The sequence below is a fragment of the Salvelinus fontinalis genome, chromosome 16 (assembly GCF_029448725.1).
Source record: "Salvelinus fontinalis isolate EN_2023a chromosome 16, ASM2944872v1, whole genome shotgun sequence".
Lineage (NCBI taxonomy): Eukaryota > Metazoa > Chordata > Actinopteri > Salmoniformes > Salmonidae > Salvelinus > Salvelinus fontinalis.
Window position 1 is genome coordinate 39,890,894 of NC_074680.1, and position 23,035 is coordinate 39,913,928.

Sequence of the window (23,035 nt, forward strand, 5' to 3'; positions counted from 1 at the left end):
GTTGTTCAGGGCAGGGACTAGGAGATTAGTCAGGATCGAGGGAAAGATGAATGGAGCAAAGTATTGATGAAAAGCGCTCTGGAGCAGGTTAGGACCTCAGACTGGGGAGAAGGTTCACCATCCAACAGGACAATGACCCTAAGCACACAGCCAAGACAACTAGGATTGGCTTCGGGACAAGTCTCTGAATGTCTGGGAGTGGCCCAGCCAGAGCCTGGACTTGAACCCGATCGAACAACTCTGGAGAGACTTGAAAATAGCTGTGCAGCGACACTCCCCATCCAACCTGACAGAGCTTGAGCAGATCTGCAGAGAATAGGAGAAACTCTACAAATACAGGTGTGCCAAGCTTGTAGCGTCATACCCAAGAAGACTAGAGGCTGTAATCGCTGCCAAAGGTACTTCAACAAAGTACTGAGTAAAGGGTCTGAATACTTTCATACTATTGTGTGCAGATTGAGGATCTTAAAAAATTTTTTTTTACCCATTTTAGCATAAGGCTGTAACGTAACAAAATGTGAAAAAGTCAATGGGTCTGAATACTTTCCAAACACGCTGTATAAATGCTGCGTTCACGTGCTAGGAAACTGAAATGTTCGACTTGCTAACTGCTTGAACGCGGCATGTGTATAGCTACAACCAGTTAGGAAGTCTGAAATGTAAAGTTTCCTAGTTCCGACTAGCACCTGAACGCGGCATTAAATAATGGTTTGTCAACTGTAAAAGCATTGAATCTGTATAAAAATGAAAATATAATAGACCTCTTTTCCCCCTGTTCACAAGTGCAATATGGATGTAAATGCTTAGAACACAACAATGTAATCACTCAGAAAATAAAATGCCTCATCATCATTAAACACATAATCACGACACAGTAATCATTGTCAGGTTCAAAGGTAATGGCAAGTCAGTTCAAACAGTGATATGCATGTCCCACATCTCAGTCCTTGTCCTGAAGCAGAGAGGTGTCAGCCCGTGTCCTGAAGCAGAGAGGTGTCAGCCCGTGTCCTGAAGCAGAGAGGTGTCAGCCCGTGTCCTGAAGCAGAGAGGTGTCAGCCCGTGTCCTGAAGCAGAGAGGTGTCAGCCCGTGTCCTGAAGCAGAGAGGTGTCAGCCCGTGTCCTGAAGCAGAGAGGTGTCAGCCCGTGTCCTGAAGCAGAGAGGTGTCAGCCCGTGTCCTGAAGCAGAGAGGTGTCAGCCCGTGTCCTGAAGCAGAGAGGTGTCAGCCCGTGTCCTGAAGCAGAGAGGTGTCAGCCCGTGTCCTGAAGCAGAGAGGTGTCAGCCCGTGTCCTGAAGCAGAGAGGTGTCAGCCCGTGTCCTGAAGCAGAGAGGTGTCAGCCCGTGTCCTGAAGCAGAGAGGTGTCAGCCCGTGTCCTGAAGCAGAGAGGTGTCAGCCCGTGTCCTGAAGCAGAGAGGTGTCAGCCCGTGTCCTGAAGCAGAGAGGTGTCAGCCCGTGTCCTGAAGCAGAGAGGTGTCAGCCCGTGTCCTGAAGCAGAGAGGTGTCAGCCCGTGTCCTGAAGCAGAGAGGTGTCAGCCCGTGTCCTGAAGCAGAGAGGTGTCAGCCCGTGTCCTGAAGCAGAGAGGTGTCAGCCCGTGTCCTGAAGCAGAGAGGTGTCAGCCCGTGTCCTGAAGCAGAGAGGTGTCAGCCCGTGTCCTGAAGCAGAGAGGTGTCAGCCCGTGTCCTGAAGCAGAGAGGTGTCAGCCCGTGTCCTGAAGCAGAGAGGTGTCAGCCCGTGTCCTGAAGCAGAGAGGTGTCAGCCCGTGTCCTGAAGCAGAGAGGTGTCAGCCCGTGTCCTGAAGCAGAGAGGTGTCAGCCCGTGTCCTGAAGCAGAGAGGTGTCAGCCCGTGTCCTGAAGCAGAGAGGTGTCAGCCCGTGTCCTGAAGCAGAGAGGTGTCAGCCCGTGTCCTGAAGCAGAGAGGTGTCAGCCCGTGTCCTGAAGCAGAGAGGTGTCAGCCCGTGTCCTGAAGCAGAGAGGTGTCAGCCCGTGTCCTGAAGCAGAGAGGTGTCAGCCCGTGTCCTGAAGCAGAGAGGTGTCAGCCCGTGTCCTGAAGCAGAGAGGTGTCAGCCCGTGTCCTGAAGCAGAGAGGTGTCAGCCCGTGTCCTGAAGCAGAGAGGTGTCAGCCCGTGTCCTGAAGCAGAGAGGTGTCAGCCCGTGTCCTGAAGCAGAGAGGTGTCAGCCCGTGTCCTGAAGCAGAGAGGTGTCAGCCCGTGTCCTGAAGCAGAGAGGTGTCAGCCCGTGTCCTGAAGCAGAGAGGTGTCAGCCCGTGTCCTGAAGCAGAGAGGTGTCAGCCCGTGTCCTGAAGCAGAGAGGTGTCAGCCCGTGTCCTGAAGCAGAGAGGTGTCAGCCCGTGTCCTGAAGCAGAGAGGTGTCAGCCCGTGTCCTGAAGCAGAGAGGTGTCAGCCCGTGTCCTGAAGCAGAGAGGTGTCAGCCCGTGTCCTGAAGCAGAGAGGTGTCAGCCCGTGTCCTGAAGCAGAGAGGTGTCAGCCCGTGTCCTGAAGCAGAGAGGTGTCAGCCCGTGTCCTGAAGCAGAGAGGTGTCAGCCCGTGTCCTGAAGCAGAGAGGTGTCAGCCCGTGTCCTGAAGCAGAGAGATGTCAGCCCGTGTCCTGAAGCAGAGAGGTGTCAGCCCGTGTCCTGAAGCAGAGAGGTGTCAGCCCGTGTCCTGAAGCAGAGAGGTGTCAGCCCGTGTCCTGAAGCAGAGAGGTGTCAGCCCGTGTCCTGAAGCAGAGAGGTGTCAGCCCGTGTCCTGAAGCAGAGAGGTGTCAGCCCGTGTCCTGAAGCAGAGAGGTGTCAGCCCGTGTCCTGAAGCAGAGAGGTGTCAGCCCGTGTCCTGAAGCAGAGAGGTGTCAGCCCGTGTCCTGAAGCAGAGAGGTGTCAGCCCGTGTCCTGAAGCAGAGACAGCTCCAGTGGACAGGTCAGGAGGATGGAGGCATCTGAATCGCCTGCAGTAACTGCCTGGTCTGCTCCGTCTGTGCATGCACCCGTTTTAGCTGCTTCTCCAGCACACTACCACTCATCAGCACTGAAAACTCTCCGTCTGAAGAACAACATGACATAGCAGAGCAGGGCATTACATAGTATAACACAACAACAAGCCATTGACTATAACTGCATGTACCTGCCCTTATGTTCATGCACTTCAGTTTATGTTTCTCAGGATAACTGACTAGAAAGTAGTGCTATTGACATTAAGTACAGAAATGTGGTATTTTAGGGACAGCATGACTGGCTAAAGTGTTGTTACAAAACCATGACCAACCATTCTTGAAGTTGCATAGAGTAACAATACTCAGCTGTTGGAATCGCACTTCCTGGTTCTTGAGGTACATCAGGAGATATTCAGAGATGGCAACGTAGTGTGGCGTCAGTAGTTGAATGACATGTTCTGTGAGCAACAAGAAATGAGCAACAAGAAAAAAAATCCATGTACAGATCTAGGATCTTAATTTGTCCTCCAGTACCAGTCAAAAGTTTGGACACACCTACTCATTCAAGGGTTTTTCTTTATTTTTACTATTTTATACATTGTAGAATAACAGTGAAGACATCAAAACTATGAAATGACACATATGGAATCATGTAGTAACCCCCCCAAAAAAGTGTTAAATCAAAATATATTTTATATTTGAGATTCTTCAAAGTAGCCACCCTTTGCCTTGATGACAGCTTTGCACACACTTGGCATTCTCTCAACCAGCTTCATAAGGTCGTCATGAGGAATGCATTTTAATTAAGAGGTGTACCTTGTACCTTGTTAATGCGTCTGAGCCAAACAGTTGTGTTGTGACAAGGTAGGGGGGTATACAAAAGATAGCCCTATTTGGTTAAATACCAAGTCCATATTATGGCAGCTAGAAATAAGCAAAGAGAAACGACAGACCATCATTACTTTAAGACATGAAGGTCAGTCAATGAAGACATTTTCAAGAACTTTTAAAGTTTCTTCAATTGCTATCGCAAAAACCATCAAGCGCTATGATGAAACTGGCTCTCATGAGAACCGCCACAGGAAAGGAAGACCCAGAGCTACCTCTGCTGCAGAGGATACGTTCAAATAAATGCTTCACAGAGTTCAAGTAACAGACACATCAACTGTTCAGGGGAGACTACGTGAAATCAGGCTTTCATGGTCGAATTACTGCAAAGAAACAACTACTAAAAGGACACCAATAAGAAGAGACTTGCTTGGTCTAAGAAACATGAGCAATGGACATTAGACTGGTGGAAATCTGTCCTTTGGTTTGATGAGTCCAAATTTGAGGTTTTTGATTCTAACCGTCATGTCTTTGTGAGACGGAGAGTAGGTGAACAGATGATCTCCGCATGTGTGGTTCCCACCATGAAGCATGGAGGAGGAAATGTGATGGTGCTTTGCTGGTGACACTGTCAGTGATTTATTTAGAATTCAAGGCACACTTAACCAGCATGGCTACCGCAGCATTCTTCAGCGATACGCCATCCCATCTGCTTTGCACTTAGTGGAACTGTCATTTGTTTTTCAACAGGACAATGACCCAACACACCTCCAGGCTGTTTAAGGGCTATTTGACCAAGGAGAGTGATGGAGTGCTGCATTAGTTGACCTGGCCTCCACAATCACCCGACCTCAACCCAATTGAGATGGTTTGGGATGAGTTGGATCGCAGAGTGAAGGAAAAGCAGCCAACAAGTGTCCAGCATATGTGGGAACACCTTCAAGACTGTTGGAAAAACATTCCAGGTGAAGCTGGTTGAGAGGAGACTGAGCAAGAGAGACAGAGTGAGAGAGTGTGCAAAGCTGTCATCAAGGCAAAGGGTGGCTACTTTGAAGAATTTCAAATATATTTTGATTTGTTTAACACTTTTTGGGTTACTACATGATTCCATATGTGTTATTTCATAGTTTTGATTTCTTCACTATTATTCTACAATGTAGGAAATAGTAAAAAATAAAGAAAAATCCTTGAATGAGTAGGTGTGTCAACTTTTGTCTGGTACTGTATATTGTAAAAGCAAAATAGTCCTGCAGCAACAGGATTTGAACATTTAGTCCATAATGTTGCTTGATCGGTGGTTCGGCTTTTAGCTGGCCAAAAGTAGGCAACATGAAAAGTGCAATACTGTTAATATAACCGTGTGTGGGTTTTCAGTGAATGTATGTACATCACAAAGCTCATCTGTATGAGCACACATGGGACACTCTTGCTGATACAGACAGTATAGCATTTAAGAGAAAATATATTTATTATTGCAAGTATTACACTATCAATCATTGTGCTAGTCACAGATAAAATAAAGGGACTAGACAACAAACAAAATACATGCATATTACCGTTCATCTTCAGTTTGCTGATGATGGAAGCAGACCTATAGGACAGCTCTAGATTGTCCATTTGTGCAGAGAACTTCACCAGACTTGAAACATGTTCAGGAGTAAGTTTTGTGGCCAAATGAGACTGAAGTAAGTCTGAAAAGGAAAGAGAAAAGTTGTAATAGAGGTGAGGTGACATAAATTAAACTGGTTTATGAATTGCTTGTATTCTCACCCCAGCTTGTCAGGTGATGTAAACAGGAAGTGACACACAGAACGGTCTCCTCTGAGGTCACACTGGACACAAGGGCCTTGAGAAGTCCCGTTACACACTCACTGTCCATAACAGCCTGTAGACAACACAAGGCTTGATCATCCCATGTCCACATAAATGAAAATGCATTTAAAATGGCTTCCAATGATCACTGCATTCATATGACTTCACCAGATCAGTGTCTCTATATTCATCTTAAAGGACCATTCTTGGTTTGATAAAAGTTAACATGTGACTGAACATATAGATGGAAACCACATCTCCATTCCAATGTCCATACTAGCAGACCAGTAAGAATGAAGCAATGTTATGGGCATGCGTTCTACGTCATATGGTAGTGTGGACATTGGAACAGAGCCTCATATTCTAGTGAGTGAGCGACATGGCAGCCGTTATTACCTGCTGTCCCTCGCTGGTGCTGCTGAGGTTGGTGATGGTAACAACACTGTGGTTGATGATGGAGCTGGATCTGTGACAGAGGAGCAGCTGGCCTATCACCTGTACCAGGCCCTCATTCACCAGGCCCTCCTAGAGGGAAACACAATGAATGCGGATTGCTAACATCGGTACACATAACATAGATTGTAACCACCACCATCATTATATAATAGATAGAATCCTGTCAGATATGTCAAACCTGGGATTTGAACCAACAACCCTCCATATACTAGCCCACCTGTCTAACTTTTAAGCTACAGCTGCGCCCATCAACATCTAGTTTTAAAAAATCTCACTCTATTGCGTTGGTGTGTGGCTAGCTCAGCCAGTAGTGCTATAGCAGACTCAGTCAGAGGGGGAGTAGCGGAGCACAGCAGGGCCTTCAGAGGCAACACACAGTTCAGGTACATCAGCTGCTCCTGGGTCGCAACTACAAAACAAAGCACAACACGGCATCCAATCCACAAGGCTCTGTACAATCTGTGTTGAATATGTGCCTAAAACAATAACAGAGTGTGTTCTGTGGTTAAACGTTAGAATTACCATTCCCTGAAAGGATCTGGAGGCATCTGCAAGCTTGGGATGCATTCTAGAAATAAAATACAAACATTTGGCCTAAGGTTGAGTAAGAAAATATTTCATGACAGAATACATTTCAGTGTGAAAGTGTAACATCTGTTGGACATACTAGTAGATATTCATAGACTTCCAGGCATTGCGTTAACTCCAGGTAGCATTGGCTGGTGAAACTACCTCTAACTTCCTTCATACTGGACACAGAGACATAAAAATGGTATCCACGACTTCATCTGACTCTGTGTAAGTAGATACGGGGCCTGAATGCCAAAATCTCAAAGTATCCCTTTAAGACCAACCATTACCTTCGGCACTGATGAGGACATGAGTGTCAGCAGAGACTTCAACAAAAAACGGTCTCCAATACCCAACATTTTGGGATGATGGCCCGGGACAGTGGCTATATTGCTCAGGGCAGAGCAGCTGTAGAACTAAAATACAGACAGAATATCAGTTCAGTTCAGAGCACAATAGAAGTTCAGGCTGAAGACCACTGGGACAAAATAAGCACACGCTTGGTCATCATGCTATAACCGTACTATTGTTTTAAACAAATAACCACAAAAAAAAACTGCAGCACATAGATACTTTGATGTGGTTATAAAACAACAATATTTGGCTTGAGGGCAAGAGACAGTGACAGTGGATGTTTTACCTGGACCTCATAGTTGGAGGACTGCAACAGAAGTGCCAGTACAGGAATGGCTCCTTCTTGACATAACACTCCCATCGTCCTCTCTAGAAAGAAGAGCAGCAATGAAGGCTAATGTAATGCAAGATTAATGGAAAGGTAAAAGAAGGCAGACAAAATAATGGTCAGATATGGAGATGTACAGTATGTCTAGAAATGAGTTATGAGGGTTATGTTGGGACCACATTAATAAACCCATCCATCTATCTATTCTTGATTGATCTCTATGGTTAAGTGACACGCGACACTTGTTTTGAAATGTCAGCAAACAATTAGATCACAGCCAACTAATGTGTCATTTGAACTCCACCCACTGTGGTCATATCAATACAGCAACAACCCAGAATGTGGCAGCAACCTGAGATGTGTGCATAGTACAGGGTGTACAGTACATTATGTATTGGTGGACATAGTTCTGTGCAGACCTACCAGACTGTGTGAGGTTTAAAAGAGCCCAGACTGCATTCTGTTGGACTTGGGGATCGTAAGACTTGGCTAAAACCAGTAGTGGAATCACCCCTTCAGCTGACACGATAGCTTCCCGGTTTGAGTCTAAATAAATGTGAGGCAATAACAACAACAAGAAAATACTGATTAAATGTCATGTCTAGTTTGGATAACAGAGTCATGTTGAGTTAGAATGGAAGGTTGAGTTAGAATGGAATGTTGAGTTAGAATGGAAGGTTGGGTTAGAATGGAATGTTGGGTTAGAATGGAAGGTTGAGTTAGAATAGAATGTTGGGTTAGAATAGAATGTTGGGTTAGAATAGAATGTTGGGTTAGAATAGAATGTTGGGTTAGAATGGAAGGTTGAGTTAGAATAGAATGTTGGGTTAGAATAGAATGTTGGGTTAGAATAGAATGTTGGGTTAGAATGGAATGTTGGGTTAGAATAGAATGTTGGGTTAGAATAGAATGTTGGGTTAGAATAGAATGTTGGGTTAGAATTGAAGGTTGAGTTAGAATGGAAGGTTGGGTTAGAATGGAATGTTGAGTTAGAATGGAAGGTTGAGTTAGAATGGAATGTTGGGTTAGAATGGAAGGTTGGGTTAGAATGGAAGGTTGAGTTAGAATAGAATGTTGGGTTAGAATGGAAGGTTGAGTTAGAATGGAATGTTGAGTTAGAATGGAAGGTTGAGTTAGACTGGAATGTTGGGTTAGAATGGAAGGTTGAGTTACAACGGAACGACTTGATTAGTGTAGTGTTAGCTGGCTACACAGTTGTCTTTGCTATCTTTGATTTGTTTGATCTTAGCTAGCTACTTAGCTGGCTACATAGCCGTCTTTGTATCAAAGATAATTGTGTAGTTATCGAGGTTCGCTGAGGTTCGCTAGCCAGGTATTCTCGTCCTAACGTAACGTAAGGTAGTCAACCCTGCTAGCTAGCCAGATAGCCACCGATTAGCAGCACTGTAGAAACGATTACATTACAACGGAACGACTTGATTTGTGTAGTGTTAGCTAGCTACATAGTTTTCTTTGCTAGCTTTGTATCTAAGATAATTGTGTAGCTTTGAGTAATTATCGGTTAGCTAGCCAGCTATTTTCGCCTGCCGCGCTGCCGTCCTCCTACCGTCCTCCTACCTAGCCAACACTGCTAGCTAACACTGCTAGCTAGCCAACTTCTACCGAATAGCAGCACTGTAGAAACTTACATTACAACGGAACGACTTGATTAGCGTAGTGTTAGCTAGTTGTCTTTGCTGTCCTGGTATCCATGATAATTGTGTAGTTTAGAGAAATTTAGAGAAATTGTCGAGGTCACCTAGCCAGCATCACTTTCAACAACGCAGCTACTGCTAGCCAGGCTACTTCACCAGCCAGCAGTACTATATCATTTTAGTCAATAAGATCTTTTATTTTATTTATTTTTTGCAACGTAAGCTTAACTTTCTGAACATTCGAGACGTCTAGCCCACTTGTCATTCTAATCTCCTTTGCTTTAGCGTAGCCTCTTCTGTAGCCTGTCAACTATGTGTCTGTCTATCCTTGTTCTCTCCTCTCTGCACAGACCATACAAACGCTTCACACCGCGTGGCCGCGCCCACCCTAACCTGGTGGTCCCAGCCCGCACGACCCACGTGGAGTTTCAGGTCTCCGGTAGCCTCTGGAACTGCCGATCCGCGGCCAACAAGGCAGAGCTCATCTCAGCCTATGCGTCCCTCCAGTCCCTCGACTTCTTGGCACTGACGGAAACATGGCTCACCACAGATAACACTGCTACTCCTACTGCTCTCTCTTCGTCTGCCCACGTGTTCTCGCACACCCCGAGAGCTTCTGGTCAGCGGGGTGGTGGCACCGGGATCCTCATCTCTCCCAAGTGGTCATTCTCTCTTTCTCCCCTTACCCATCTGTCTATCGCCTCCTTTGAATTCCATGCTGTCACAGTTACCAGCCCTTTCAAGCTTAACATCCTTATCATTTATCGCCCTCCAGGTTCCCTTGGAGAGTTCATCAATGAGCTTGATGCCTTGATAAGCTCCTTTCCTGAGGACGGCTCACCTCTCACAGTTCTGGGTGACTTTAACCTCCCCATGTCTACCTTTGACTCATTCCTCTCTGCCTCCTTCTTTCCACTCCTCTCCTCTTTTGACCTCACCCTCTCACCTTCCCCCCCTACTCACAAGGCAGGCAATACGCTTGACCTCATCTTTACTAGATGCTGTTCTTCCACTAACCTCATTGCAACTCCCCTCCAAGTCTCCGACCACTACCTTGTATCCTTTTCCCTCTCGCTCTCATCCAACACTTCCCACACTGCCCCTACTCGGATGGTATCGCGCCGTCCCAACCTTCGCTCTCTCTCCCCCGCTACTCTCTCCTCTTCCATCCTATCATCTCTTCCCTCTGCCCAAACCTTCTCCAACCTATCTCCTGATTCTGCCTCCTCAACCCTCCTCTCCTCCCTTTCTGCATCCTTTGACTCTCTATGTCCCCTATCCTCCAGGCCGGCTCGGTCCTCCCCTCCCGCTCCGTGGCTCGACGACTCATTGCGAGCTCACAGAACAGGGCTCCGGGCAGCCGAGCGGAAATGGAGGAAAACTCGCCTCCCTGCGGACCTGGCATCCTTTCACTCCCTCCTCTCTACATTTTCCTCTTCTGTCTCTGCTGCTAAAGCCACTTTCTACCACTCTAAATTCCAAGCATCTGCCTCTAACCCTAGGAAGCTCTTTGCCACCTTCTCCTCCCTCCTGAATCCTCCTCCCCCCCCCCCCCCCCCTCCTCCCTCTCTGCAGACGACTTCGTCAACCATTTTGAAAAGAAGGTCGACGACATCCGATCCTCGTTTGCTAAGTCAAACGACACCGCTGGTTCTGCTCACACTGCCCTACCCTGTGCTTTGACCTCTTTCTCCCCTCTCTCTCCAGATGAAATCTCGCGTCTTGTGACGGCCGGCCGCCCAACAACCTGCCCGCTTGACCCTATCCCCTCCTCTCTTCTCCAGACCATTTCCGGAGACCTTCTCCCTTACCTCACCTCGCTCATCAACTCATCCCTGACCGCTGGCTACGTCCCTTCCGTCTTCAAGAGAGCGAGAGTTGCACCCCTTCTGAAAAAACCTACACTCGATCCCTCCGATGTCAACAACTACAGACCAGTATCCCTTCTTTCTTTTCTCTCCAAAACTCTTGAACGTGCCGTCCTTGGCCAGCTCTCCTGCTATCTCTCTCAGAATGACCTTCTTGATCCAAATCAGTCAGGTTTCAAGACTAGTCACTCAACTGAGACTGCTCTTCTCTGTATCACGGAGGCGCTCCGCACTACTAAAGCTAACTCTCTCTCCTCTGCTCTCATCCTTCTAGACCTATCGGCTGCCTTCGATACTGTGAACCATCAGATCCTCCTCTCCACCCTCTCCGAGTTGGGCATCTCCGGCGCGGCCCACGCTTGGATTGCGTCCTACCTGACAGGTCGCTCCTACCAGGTGGCGTGGCGAGAATCTGTCTCCTCACCACGCGCTCTCACCACTGGTGTCCCCCAGGGCTCTGTTCTAGGCCCTCTCCTATTCTCGCTATACACCAAGTCACTTGGCTCTGTCATAACCTCACATGGTCTCTCCTATCATTGCTATGCAGACGACACACAATTAATCTTCTCCTTTCCCCCTTCTGATGACCAGGTGGCGAATCGCATCTCTGCATGTCTGGCAGACATATCAGTGTGGATGACGGATCACCACCTCAAGCTGAACCTCGGCAAGACGGAGCTGCTCTTCCTCCCGGGGAAGGACTGCCCGTTCCATGATCTCGCCATCACGGTTGACAACTCCATTGTGTCCTCCTCCCAGAGCGCTAAGAACCTTGGCGTGATCCTGGACAACACCCTGTCGTTCTCAACTAACATCAAGGCGGTGGCCCGTTCCTGTAGGTTCATGCTCTACAACATCCGCAGAGTACGACCCTGCCTCACACAGGAAGCGGCGCAGGTCCTAATCCAGGCACTTGTCATCTCCCGTCTGGATTACTGCAACTCGCTGTTGGCTGGGCTCCCTGCCTGTGCCATCAAACCCCTACAACTCATCCAGAACGCCGCAGCCCGTCTGGTGTTCAACCTTCCCAAGTTCTCTCACGTCACCCCGCTCCTCCGCTCTCTCCACTGGCTTCCAGTTGAAGCTCGCATCCGCTACAAGACCATGGTGCTTGCCTACGGAGCTGTGAGGGGAACGGCACCTCAGTACCTTCAGGCTCTGATCAGGCCCTACACCCAAACAAGGGCACTGCGTTCATCCACCTCTGGCCTGCTCGCCTCCCTACCACTGAGGAAGTACAGTTCCCGCTCAGCCCAGTCAAAACTGTTCGCTGCTCTGGCACCCCAATGGTGGAACAAACTCCCTCACGACGCCAGGACAGCGGAGTCAATCACCACCTTCCGGAGACACCTGAAACCCCACCTCTTCAAGGAATACCTAGGATAGGATAAAGCAATCCTTCTGCCCCCCCCCCCCCCCCCTTAAAAGATTTAGATGCACTATTGTAAAGTGGCTGTTCCACTGGATGTCATTAGGTGAATGCACCAATTTGTAAGTCGCTCTGGATAAGAGCGTCTGCTAAATGACTTAAATGTAAATGTAATGTAAATGAGTTAGAATAGAATGTTGGGTTAGAATTGAAGGTTGGGTTAGAATGGAAGGTTGAGTTAGAATGGAAGGTTGAGTTAGAATGGAAGGTTGAGTTAGAATGGAAGGTTGAGTTAGAATGGAAGGTTGAGTTAGAATGGTATGTTGAGTTAGAATGGAATGTTGAGTTAGATTGGAATGTTGGGTTAGAATGGAATGTTGGGTTAGAATAGAATGTTGGGTTAGAATAGAATGTTGGGTTAGAATAGAATGTTAGGTTAGAATAGAATGTTGGGTTAGAATAGAATGTTGGGTTAGAATAGAATGTTGGGTTAGAATAGAATGTTGGGTTAGAATACATGGAACACGACGTCCCACATGTGCCATGCCTTTCACCTTTCATTAACCAGCAAGAATGAAGCTGTGTACATCTTTCAGCAGGGATATCATACATGATGTGCTTAGCTTCTTATCTGAGAGTAAGTCAGTTTGTGGGGAAAGCAAATGTAGAGAAACCTGATCCTATCGATTGTAAACAAGAAATTCATTGACAATAGCACCAGCACTTTGTTGCACTAATGTTGTAATGTGTATATCGTCGTGTGTAGTGACGTTGTTATGTCTCAGCCAGCGATATCTAGTCACTGGCTGGGGATCAATAAAGTGTGTATGTCGTCATGTGTAGTGATGTTGTCATGTCTCAGCCAGTGACATCTAATTTTCTGTCTGGGGATCAATATCATTAAAATCAAAAGTAAACACTTGTCCACCAACCTGAGGAGGCCAGTGAGGCAATACATTGGCAGGAGTTACACTGGACAGTGGGGTCCCCAGACTGGAGCATCTCTAGCAGGGGCATCAGCATCCCTGTCTCAATCACCTGCTCCTTACTCACTGGAAGACAATAGTACAGTGTTCAACCTTGAGACAGTGCATGTGTGTGTGTCTGTGTGTACATACCTTTGTTCTTCACTAGCAGATGAACCAGGGACAGAGTGGTGATCCTCTGTACCTCCATGTCATTAGAGAGCAGTAGGGCTGTGTATGGCTCCAGGAGAGCAACAGGTAGAGGATAATCCACTGCAACAAGACAGGATGAGAGGCAATCATGTCACCAATCATGTTCTTTTATTTTCAACTACCTATAGAGAGTTATAGGCTGTACGGGATAGATTTCTGCCTACAGACCTATTGGCTTCCTCCATGTAACAGGGTGAATCCATTCTTATCTTCCTGCCCTCATGGAAAACATTTGGTCAGACATTTTCATAATACTGGTCACTTCTGTCACAAAGCATATCACTACAATAGAATAGATAAACTGATGGTAGACCTGTACTGCACAGCCACTACAAAACAGTATACTATTACAATGGAATAGAACTCTTTATAATAACAATCTGTCTCAAATATTAACATGACACAATATGCTACTTAAAATGACACTTAAACACAGTACACTGACCGAGGTGTGTTCGACTGACCTGTAATAAATTAATGCTGACCGGTGGAGGCTGCTGAGGGGAGGACAGCTCATAATAATGTCTGGAACAGCGCAAATGGAATGACATCAAACACGGAAATCACGTGTCTGATATATTTTATACCGTTCCACCTATTCTGCTCCAGCCATTACCACGAGCCGTCCTCCCCAATTAAAGTGCCACCAACCTCCTGTGATGCTGACCCATGATTCCCAGATGCTCCTATGTATTTAATGCCTGTAGACAATACTGGGTTGAGCAGTGTAGTTAAAACATTTAGAATACCAATACCTGTGTCCAGGTGGTTCAGTAGTGCACGAGCAGCCTGTCTCTCGTGCTGCTCTGAGATATAGGATGCAACAGTTGCTCTCTTCCTCCGCAGACAGCTACATCTTGACAGGTTCTTTATACACTCCGTTATCTTCTGTACAAGTTCAGATGGCAATCTCTTTAAATAAGCAACGAAGTCCTTTAGCAGTTGTGCACACTTTTCACATATTCCGGTGGCCATCTCCAAAGCAAAGTGAAATCAACATTCATTCCACTATAGTATAACATATATATTGTTAATATACACGTTATATAGGCTATATGTTACTTATTCGTTGAATTCCAGTAGCAGTGCTCAGGTGGTAGTTTCTTCGCAAGCCATGTATTTGCGTGTCTCTGCTGGAACAAAGAAAGACATGCACCTGCCTGCCAGTGCCAAGGCATTACCTGTAAAGTGCATGGAGAGTTTAAGACGCCACGTGACATAATTGTTCTCGCCCAGTGGACTGCACGTTCCTTTGTTTCATTCTGAACATGTATATACAACGAAATATGATTCAACATTCCTTAAAATACAAAATTATGAATACATAAAAGATAAATGCATATCAATTTTGCTATTAATTCATTGCTTTTGAAAGTAGAGTTCTGCAGAGTAGATTCAGAAATGGGTAATAATGGCTGATGAAAACGTGTAATAAATGTTGTAATGTATGTATGTAAATGTTAAATTGTCTATTGTTTTTGTCTACATTTTTTTTTGATTATTGTACAAGAAAAAGAAAATGTATCTTGGATACATTTTCAAATGTAATCTCCAGGGAAACATTATATCTGAAAAAAGTGACATTGTACACATTTTTTTATTTTTTATTGTGAAATCAAATCAAAGACCATAACTGAAACGTCATCCACAAGATGTTTTTCCTTGCTGTTGTTGTTTTGGAAACCATCGCAACGGAGCCGGTGTCGGGGTCACAATCACTGTCGTTTACTCACGTATGTTGTATGTTTTACATGTTGTTGATGTTAGTTTGCATGTCCATTCACTTAAATAAACAGTATTGCAAGACACTGTAAAGTTTGGCATCCTTGTGCTGACCCTTGTAGCTAGCCAGATTAATTTAGCTGATTAGCTAACGTTATCAGCTAGCTAACGTTAACTATACTGAAACGGTCAGCTAGCAAGCCAGCTAGCTACAGCTTTTTGCAAAGAAGATAACTAGCTAGCTATCTATGTTTGTCTTTCATCAGTTCAGTAGGCCTACCCTATGTGGTCAAGATGGACTGGCTAGGCAGATTGCAGGCTGGTCAAATACAAAGTTAGAAAACTTCCGTTGCTTGCAATCAGACATATAACATTGTATTGTACCCTGTTAGCTAATTTATTACAGTAACTACCACATGAATGTATCTGATTAATCCGCTGCCTTGCATTTTTCAGGAGGAAACACTGCCTTGGGCCCTTTGCGAGCAGAATGAGTGTCACTTCAGAATGCCAGCCGGAGAGAGTGAAGCCTTGATGAGGTTTTTAAGATATACACTGACCTGGCTACATTCAGAGAAGAACAAGAGTCCAGCTCAGCCAGAGCAGGAGAGTATTGTGGCAAGTTGGAATAGGTCAGATTGAGAATGCTTGGGGGTGAAATCACTCTCAGTTTGATAATGTTGTAGCCTACAATATTTGTTGTGCATGGTACCTGTGAATTAATGTCCATGCACATAAATCCTGTTCTCACCTTTGCATCCCCACTCCTATCTTTCAGCTCCAGACTTTTAAACATAACCTTGACCTTGTGAAAGACACAGAGGACAATGAGACTATCCTCCAGAACACTTATGACCCTGACCAGGGCAGCCCTTGTTTCACCAAGAACAAGCTCAGGGAGAGGGAGGTAGCAGAGAAGGTCAACAACAACAACGGGAACCAGGACTAGGAGAAGGAGCAACCAACAAAAGGAAAGAGGAAGAGTGGAGGGAGCTGCCTCCAGCCTCAGTGCAGCAGGAGGACACTTATAACATTTAGATCGACCAGACTGACAATACTGCTGGAAATGCCAAAACAGACAAATCCAAGGCCTCCTTGGAGTCGGAAGACCCTGGGAATATACATAGGAGAAAGAATAATAAAGGGAGGAGGAGGTGTCTGGGGCCCAGAGTGGGGCTGAGTTGGAACCCTAGGACGAGTTACTCCATGAGTACCAGTAGCAGATGACACAGGAAGAGGAGAGGGCTACCGTGAAGAAGACTGTACACAAGAAGTCAACAATGGACAAGACCAACGCTGCCCCTCAGGAAGCAGTAACATTAAACAATGAAGGTGCAAAGAAGAAGAAGAACAAGCTGAGGTTGTCATTGGATTCTGAGAGGGAGACGAGGTGTGTGGTGGTCCCGTGTGGCTCAGTTGGTAGAGCATGGCGCTTGCAACGCCAGGGTTGTGGGTTCAATTCCCACGGGGGGACCAGGGTTCAATACCCACGGGGGGACCAGGATGAATATGTATGAACTTTCCAATTTGTAAGACGCTCTGGATAAGAGCGTCTGCTAAATGACGTAAATGTAAATGTAATGTGTGTAGAAGTCTTGCAGGATGACCTTTCATAACTCCAGTGAGGTTTGTATGAACCTGTAAGGAAGCAGTAAGGCAGGTATTCTCAACCTTTTTGGGGACGGGGACAACTGTTGTGATAGCCAATTCATCAGGGACCCCCTCATAATCAGAACACACCTCGAGTGAGATATAAATAGCATACACAGAGTTTTACTATGACTTTGGCAGTGCATGGAACCAAGTCTCAGGCCCTGGGAAGGAAAATGTAGCGGTTTTCAAGCTAATTTCCTGTAATTCTACACATTTTGTCATGGGGCAGATAGATTGTTTTGTTGTTGCAGCTTTAACGCTAATATCCTGCAATTCTACAACTTTTTCCATGAGGCAGAGAGAAAACTGCACTTTTATAGCTTAATATACAATGCATTTATAATAATTGGTACTGTGGATACCAATATCCTTGTGAGCATCCCAGGCCCATGTTGCCCAGGGTTAAGAACATATTAATTGTAAATTAATAATAATATATTTTATTGTATCACACACTCTAAACTTATTCCACAGATCCATTGACCAAAATGTGTTGAATCTGTTGTTATTAGTAATATTCATAAAAATGATATATGTAAAAAAAAAAGTACCACTTTGAGAACTCCTGCTGTAAAAGACCTAGCATAGTCCCAGATATGTTTGTGCTATCTTAGCAAAACCTTATGGTCAACCCTTATGGTCATATTTTTGGCATGACAATGTCCTTAAGAGTTGACTATACAGCATAAACAGATCTGGGACCAGGCTATAGGCCTAAATGACTGGCTATTGCATTGTTGCGTTTTGAGTTAGCAAGAAAGGCATTTGTGCATGTGACATTAAAACTTGAAAGTTGAAACTAATACCATGGAAAATAAAGATCATCTATTGATCATCTATTCTGTTTCGCTTTACAGTATGGTAAAAGATTTGCAGAATCGCCAGTCCGAGGACATCACTGAGAGGATGAAGTCTAAGGAGAAGAGCCAAGAGAGCCACGACGAGGAGGACGGAGTAGAATCTTTAAAATCCAAAGGCAAAAAAAATAAGAAAATTAAACAAGGTGGATGAAAAGAGAAAACATTCACCGGGTCATACAACCTGCATTATGAACCGTTAGGAATAACGTGGCTACTCTGTAAACATTCACCGGGTCATACAACCTGCATTATGAACCGTTAGGAATAATGTGGCTACTCTGTAAACATTCACCGGGTCATACAACCTGCAAAATGAACCGTTAGGAATAATGTGGCTACTCTGTAAACATTCACCGGGTCATACAACCTGCATTATCTGTTTCTACACCTCCGTTCCCTGCAGCTTGTGGGTACTAACTGAGTGCGGCATGTCGACAGTAAACTGCATCCACAGCTGTTCTGTTCTCCTCCCCGGAGCAAGAGACGAGACCATGGAGGTGGTAGACTGCTGGAGGAGATACTCCCGTAACGGATACACATCCACCCTTTACATCACTGCAAAAGGCCTTAAACTACCCGATCATGTACATATCTGCTTTAACAAAACTACCATTACTATGACGTGATAATGCTAGTAGTAGTAGTAGCAGTAGTAGGAGTAGTTACAACTTTAACCACTCATCAGATCTCTCTCTAACCCTCACCCTCCTCTACTGCATGCTGTATTTAGATAGATGCGCCAATCTACTTTACTTCTTGTGATCTGAAGCTGAATTGACCACCTGCAAAACCTGCCCTCCTTAGTTAATGCTGCGATATCCGTCAAGTGTTTTGCTGCAAAGTGCATTTTCCCATTGAAGGGCTGATGATGAGTTTTTTCTCAGTGTATGAGATTCCTTCAGAAAAGGTGTTGGCTGCCTTCAACCGCTACCTCAGTATTGTGTATGATCTCTGCTGGTCCAGAGACGACCAGAGTCTGCTGTCTACCTCCTGACGGCACCTCAAATACACCCTGCCTGGGAAAGAGAGGTGTGGAACCTTGATTACGCTGATGCGTAGGATATTTACATTTTAGGGTATTTGTATGTGTTGTCACTATATAAAGGCTTGATGTCATATCGACATACGTCCTCTAGGGGGTGTTAGTGCACTGCAAATAAAATAAAAGGTTTTTGTCACCAGCTTCGTAGACAACAGGTGTAGATTAACAGTGAAATGCTTACTTATGGGTCCTTTTCCAACAACACAGAGATGTAAAATAAAAAATGACGAGGAATAAATATACAGTGAATAATGAATAAAAATAAAGCCCAAATAGGGCTATCTTCTGTATACCTTGTCACAACACAACTGATTGGCTCAAACGCATTAAGACATTCCACAAATTAGCTTTTAACAAGGCACACCTGTTAATTTAAATGCATTCCAGGTGACTACATCATGAAGCTGGTTGAGAGAATGCCAAGAGTGTGCAAAGCTGTCATCAATGCAAAGGGTGGGTACTTTGAAGAATATAAAATATATTTTGATTTGTTTAACACTTTTTTGGTTACTACATGATTCCAACACTACCGTTCAAATGTTTGAGATCACTTAGAAACGTCCTTGTTTTTGAATGGAAAGCAACAACAAAAAATCCATCAAAATAGCATCAAATTGATCAGAAATACAGTGTAGACACTGTTAATGTTGTAAATGACTATTGTAGCTGGAAACGGATGATTTTTTTATGAAATATCTACATACAGTGGGGAGAACAAGTTTTTGATACACTGCCGATTTTGCAGGTTTTCCTACTTACAAAGCATGTAGAGGTCTGTAATTTTTTATCATAGGTACACTTAGTACACACTGTGTACAGTACACACTGTGAGAGACGGAATCTAAAACAAAAATCCAGAAAATCACATTGTATGATTTTTAAGTAATTAATTAGCATTTTATTGCATAACATAAGTATTTGATCACCTACCAACCAGTAAGAATTCCGGCTCTCACAGACCTGTTAGTTTTTCTTTAAGAAGCTCTTCTGTTCTCCACTCATTACCTGTATTAACTGCACCTGTTTAAACTCGTTACCTGTATGAAAGACACCTGTCCACACACTCAATCAAACAGACTCCAACCTCTCCACAATGGCCAAGACCAGAGAGCTGTGTAAAGACATCAGGGAAAAAATTGTAGACCTGCACAAGGCTGGGATGGGCTACAGGATAATAGGCAAGCAGCTTGGTGAGAAGGCAACAACTGTTGGCGCAATCATTCGAAAATGGAAGAAGTTCAAGATGACGGTCAATCACCCTCGGTCTGGGGCTCCATGCAAGATCTCACCTCGTGGGGCATCAATGATCATGAGGAAGGTGAGGGATCAGCCCAGAACTACACGGCAGGACCTGGTCAATGACCCGAAGAGAGCTGGGACCACAGTCTCAAAGAAAACCATTAGTAACACACTATGCCGTCATGGATTAAAATCCTGCAGCGCACGCAAGGTCCCCCTGCCCAAGCCAGCGCATGTCCAGGCCCGTCTGAAGTTTGCCAATGACCATCTGGATGATCCAGAGGAGGAATGGGAGAAGGTCATGTGGTCTGATGAGACAAAAATAGAGCTTTTTGGTCTAAACTCCACTCGCCGTGTTTGGAGGAAGAAGGATGAGTACAACCCCAAGAACACCATCCCAACCGTGAAGCATGGAGGTGGGAACATCATTCTTTGGGGATGCTTTTCTGCAAAGGGGACAGGACGACTGCACCGTATTGAGGGGAGGATGGATGGGGCCATGTATCGCGAGATCTTGGCCAACAACCTCCTTCCCTCAGTAAAAGGGTCTTCCAGCATGACAACGACCTGAAACACACAGCCAGGGCAACTAAGGAGTGGCTCCATAAGAAGCATCTCAAGGTCCTGGAGTGGCCTAGCCAGTCTCCAGACCTGAACCCAATAGAAAATCTTTGGAGGGTGCTGAAAGTCCGTATTGCCCAGCGACAGCCCCGAAACCTGAAGGATCTGGAGAAGGTGGGCCAAAATCCCTGCTGCAGTGTGTGCAAACCTGGTCAAGAACTACAGTAAACGTATGATCTCTGTAATTGCAAACAAAGGTTTCTGTACCAAATATTAAGTTCTGCTTTTCTGATGTATCAAATACTTATGTCATGCAAAAAAATGCAAATGAATTACTTCAAAATCATACAATGTGATTTTCTGAATTTTTGTTTTAGATTCCGTCTCGCACAGTTGAAGTGTACCTATGATAAAAATTACAGACCTCTACATGCTTTGTAAGTAGGAAAACCTGCAAAATCGGCAGTGTATCAAATACTTGTTCTCCCCACTGTAGGAGGCCCATTATCAGCAACCATCACTCCTGTGTTCCAATGGCACGTTGTGTTAGCTAATCCAAGTTTATCATTTTAAAAGGCTAATTGATCATTAGAAAACCCTTTTGAAATTATGTTAGCACAGCTGAAAACTGTTGTTCTGATTAAAGAAGCAATACAACTGGCCTTCTTTAGACTAGTTGAGTATCTGGAGCATCAGCATTTGTGGGTTCGATGACAGGCTCAAAATGTCCAGAAACAAAGACCTTTCTTCAGAAACTCGTCAGTCTATTATTTTTCAGAGAAATTAAAGCTATTCCATGCTAGAGAGAAATTGACAAGAAACTGAAGATCTCGTATAGCGCTGTGTTCTACTCCCTTCACAGAACAGCGCATACTGGCTCTAACTAGAATAGAAAGAGAAGTGGGAGGCCCCGGTGCACAACTGAGCAAGAGGACACGTACATTAGGGATTTTGGAATGAGATGTTCGACGAGCAGGTGTCCACATACTCTTGGTCATGTAGTGTATGTTGACACCCCACTTCATGCATTTACACCAAACAGAATTTGTTCAGTGGTGCATTTTGATGTTTTATGAAATATATTAAAAGTCAATGGACAATCAATTATTCTTATTTTTATTCTTCCAGATGGACCTGAACTCCCCTGCCTTCTTCGTCCCTCCTGCCACCACATTCCAAACTGCAGCTGTCTGGTTCCCTTGGAGCTCAGTTCATCCCCCAGTCAACCCTCACCTCCCAGAACAGTGAGTGGCTCCAGACAGGCCCTTTCTCTAAAAAGATCTGTCCACTCCTCACGTCCTGGCCTCCATTGCACTGATCCTTGATCTGAAAGTACTGAACAGGTGGAAGCCAGCCTAAAGAGGAGCTTCCACAATATTGTTTTCAACTGTCAAGTGTTTCCATGGCAATGCAGATGAAGCGGAAGAGACAGATTGTACTGCTACAGGTCTATGAATCTAAGCAGCTCTGTGTCGACACAGAGCTGTTCACACTCTGTGTGAACTACTGTGTCGTCAATAATTTGTGACAATTGGGGTCAGTTTAACCAAATGAGCTTAAGAGCTTTGGCCAGACATTCCAACAACAAGGGGAAGAATGAACAAAACGGAACATTTCCAGACTCACTAGATCTGTTAAGGACCTTACAGAGCAGCATGTACACTGTACATAAAGACCTAGATGGGCCTCTCCTTGTCTTCACCTGTGTCTGTAGCCGTAGGTGTTCACACCTCTACCATTTATGTATGCTTTGAGTTTTATCTAAGATTTAATATATTAATATGGCATAACTTTTTTCACTTTTTCTTCTCTGTTTGCAGCTGGTTTCAGCCCAGTGGGTGAGCGTCTAAGAAGAGCTCCATCTCGCAGGCTACAGACAGTAAGGCATTATTATAATGTTATATTTGGCAGCCATTCATGCTTTTCTCTTTGCTTCCTTTCATGTGTATTTTATTGGGTAACTTCATTGTAGTCTTATGGACTGAATATTTATATTTTTGAAAGAGACACTAATGCATGAAGTTTAATAGGTAATTGAAGTCTATAAAAGCTCCCTTTCTTCCTTCAGAGCTTATCTGATCATCTGTCTACAGCAATTAGAGTAGAAGCAGATTCTTTGGTACCAGTTCATCAAACGGTAAGTTGATGTTTTTATTACAAGAACACACTGTGCCCAAAAATCAAATATGACAAATTAAACATAATCAGTTATTTTACCACCATGGTCAATAATTCTTAAATCCTTTTAAATTATTCTCTCTCTGTCAGGTTGTCTCTTTGTATGACTACAGTGCCCACCGGTCAGATGAGTTAACTGTACTGTGTGGTGACGCCATCCGTGTGCTCTACAAAGACAACAGGTGGTTTGGCCTGCTGGCTAACGGACAGCATGGATACCTCGCAGCTACCTATGTTGTGGAAGAGCGTAAGTAGAGTGTTATATCTGTTCTACATGAAAAAAAGTATATGCACTCAGCAGACACTTTTTATCTCACAATCCCAGGGAATTACAAGGAGGAGCTGTCTCATGCCCGAGAGGCACAGTCTGCCCTGTCTGAACGGACTGACCTATCAGATGAGAGGTTGACGCCTACCAAGGTAAGGAGACAGTGGGT

The 23,035-nt window shown here is 45.0% G+C and overlaps 1 protein-coding gene and 1 pseudogene across 1 annotated transcript; one reads left to right on the forward strand and one right to left on the reverse strand.

Annotated features, from left to right (window-relative positions):
* Positions 1-2,831: 2,831 nt before the first annotated feature.
* Positions 2,832-14,512, reverse strand: LOC129813151 (uncharacterized). The gene is made up of 13 exons (XM_055865379.1): positions 14,099-14,512; positions 13,284-13,403; positions 13,098-13,217; positions 7,697-7,819; positions 7,232-7,314; positions 6,882-7,007; positions 6,544-6,589; positions 6,297-6,430; positions 5,962-6,090; positions 5,524-5,638; positions 5,310-5,444; positions 3,258-3,383; positions 2,832-3,035 (listed from the first exon to the last, which is right to left on the reverse strand). Exons 1-13 carry the CDS (start codon positions 14,316-14,318, stop codon positions 2,914-2,916), a joined length of 1,599 nt encoding a protein of 532 aa, XP_055721354.1. The 5' UTR covers positions 14,319-14,512; the 3' UTR covers positions 2,832-2,913.
* A 1,289-nt stretch (positions 14,513-15,801) lies between these two features.
* LOC129813380 (uncharacterized) lies at positions 15,802-18,572 on the forward strand (annotated as a pseudogene).
* Positions 18,573-23,035: the final 4,463 nt, after the last annotated feature.

Excerpts from the sequence above, each read along its gene's own strand:
- LOC129813151 (XM_055865379.1), bottom strand. The coding sequence starts at position 14,318 with ATGGCCACCGGAATATGTGAAAAGTGTGCACAACTGCTAAAGGACTTC. Across the intron at positions 7,008-7,231 it reads CCTCCAACTATGAGGTCCAG|TTCTACAGCTGCTCTGCCCT; the intron begins GTAAAACATCCA and ends TCTGTATTTTAG. Across the intron at positions 6,091-6,296 it reads CCACACACCAACGCAATAGA|GAGGGCCTGGTGAATGAGGG; the intron begins GTGAGATTTTTT and ends GTTTCCCTCTAG.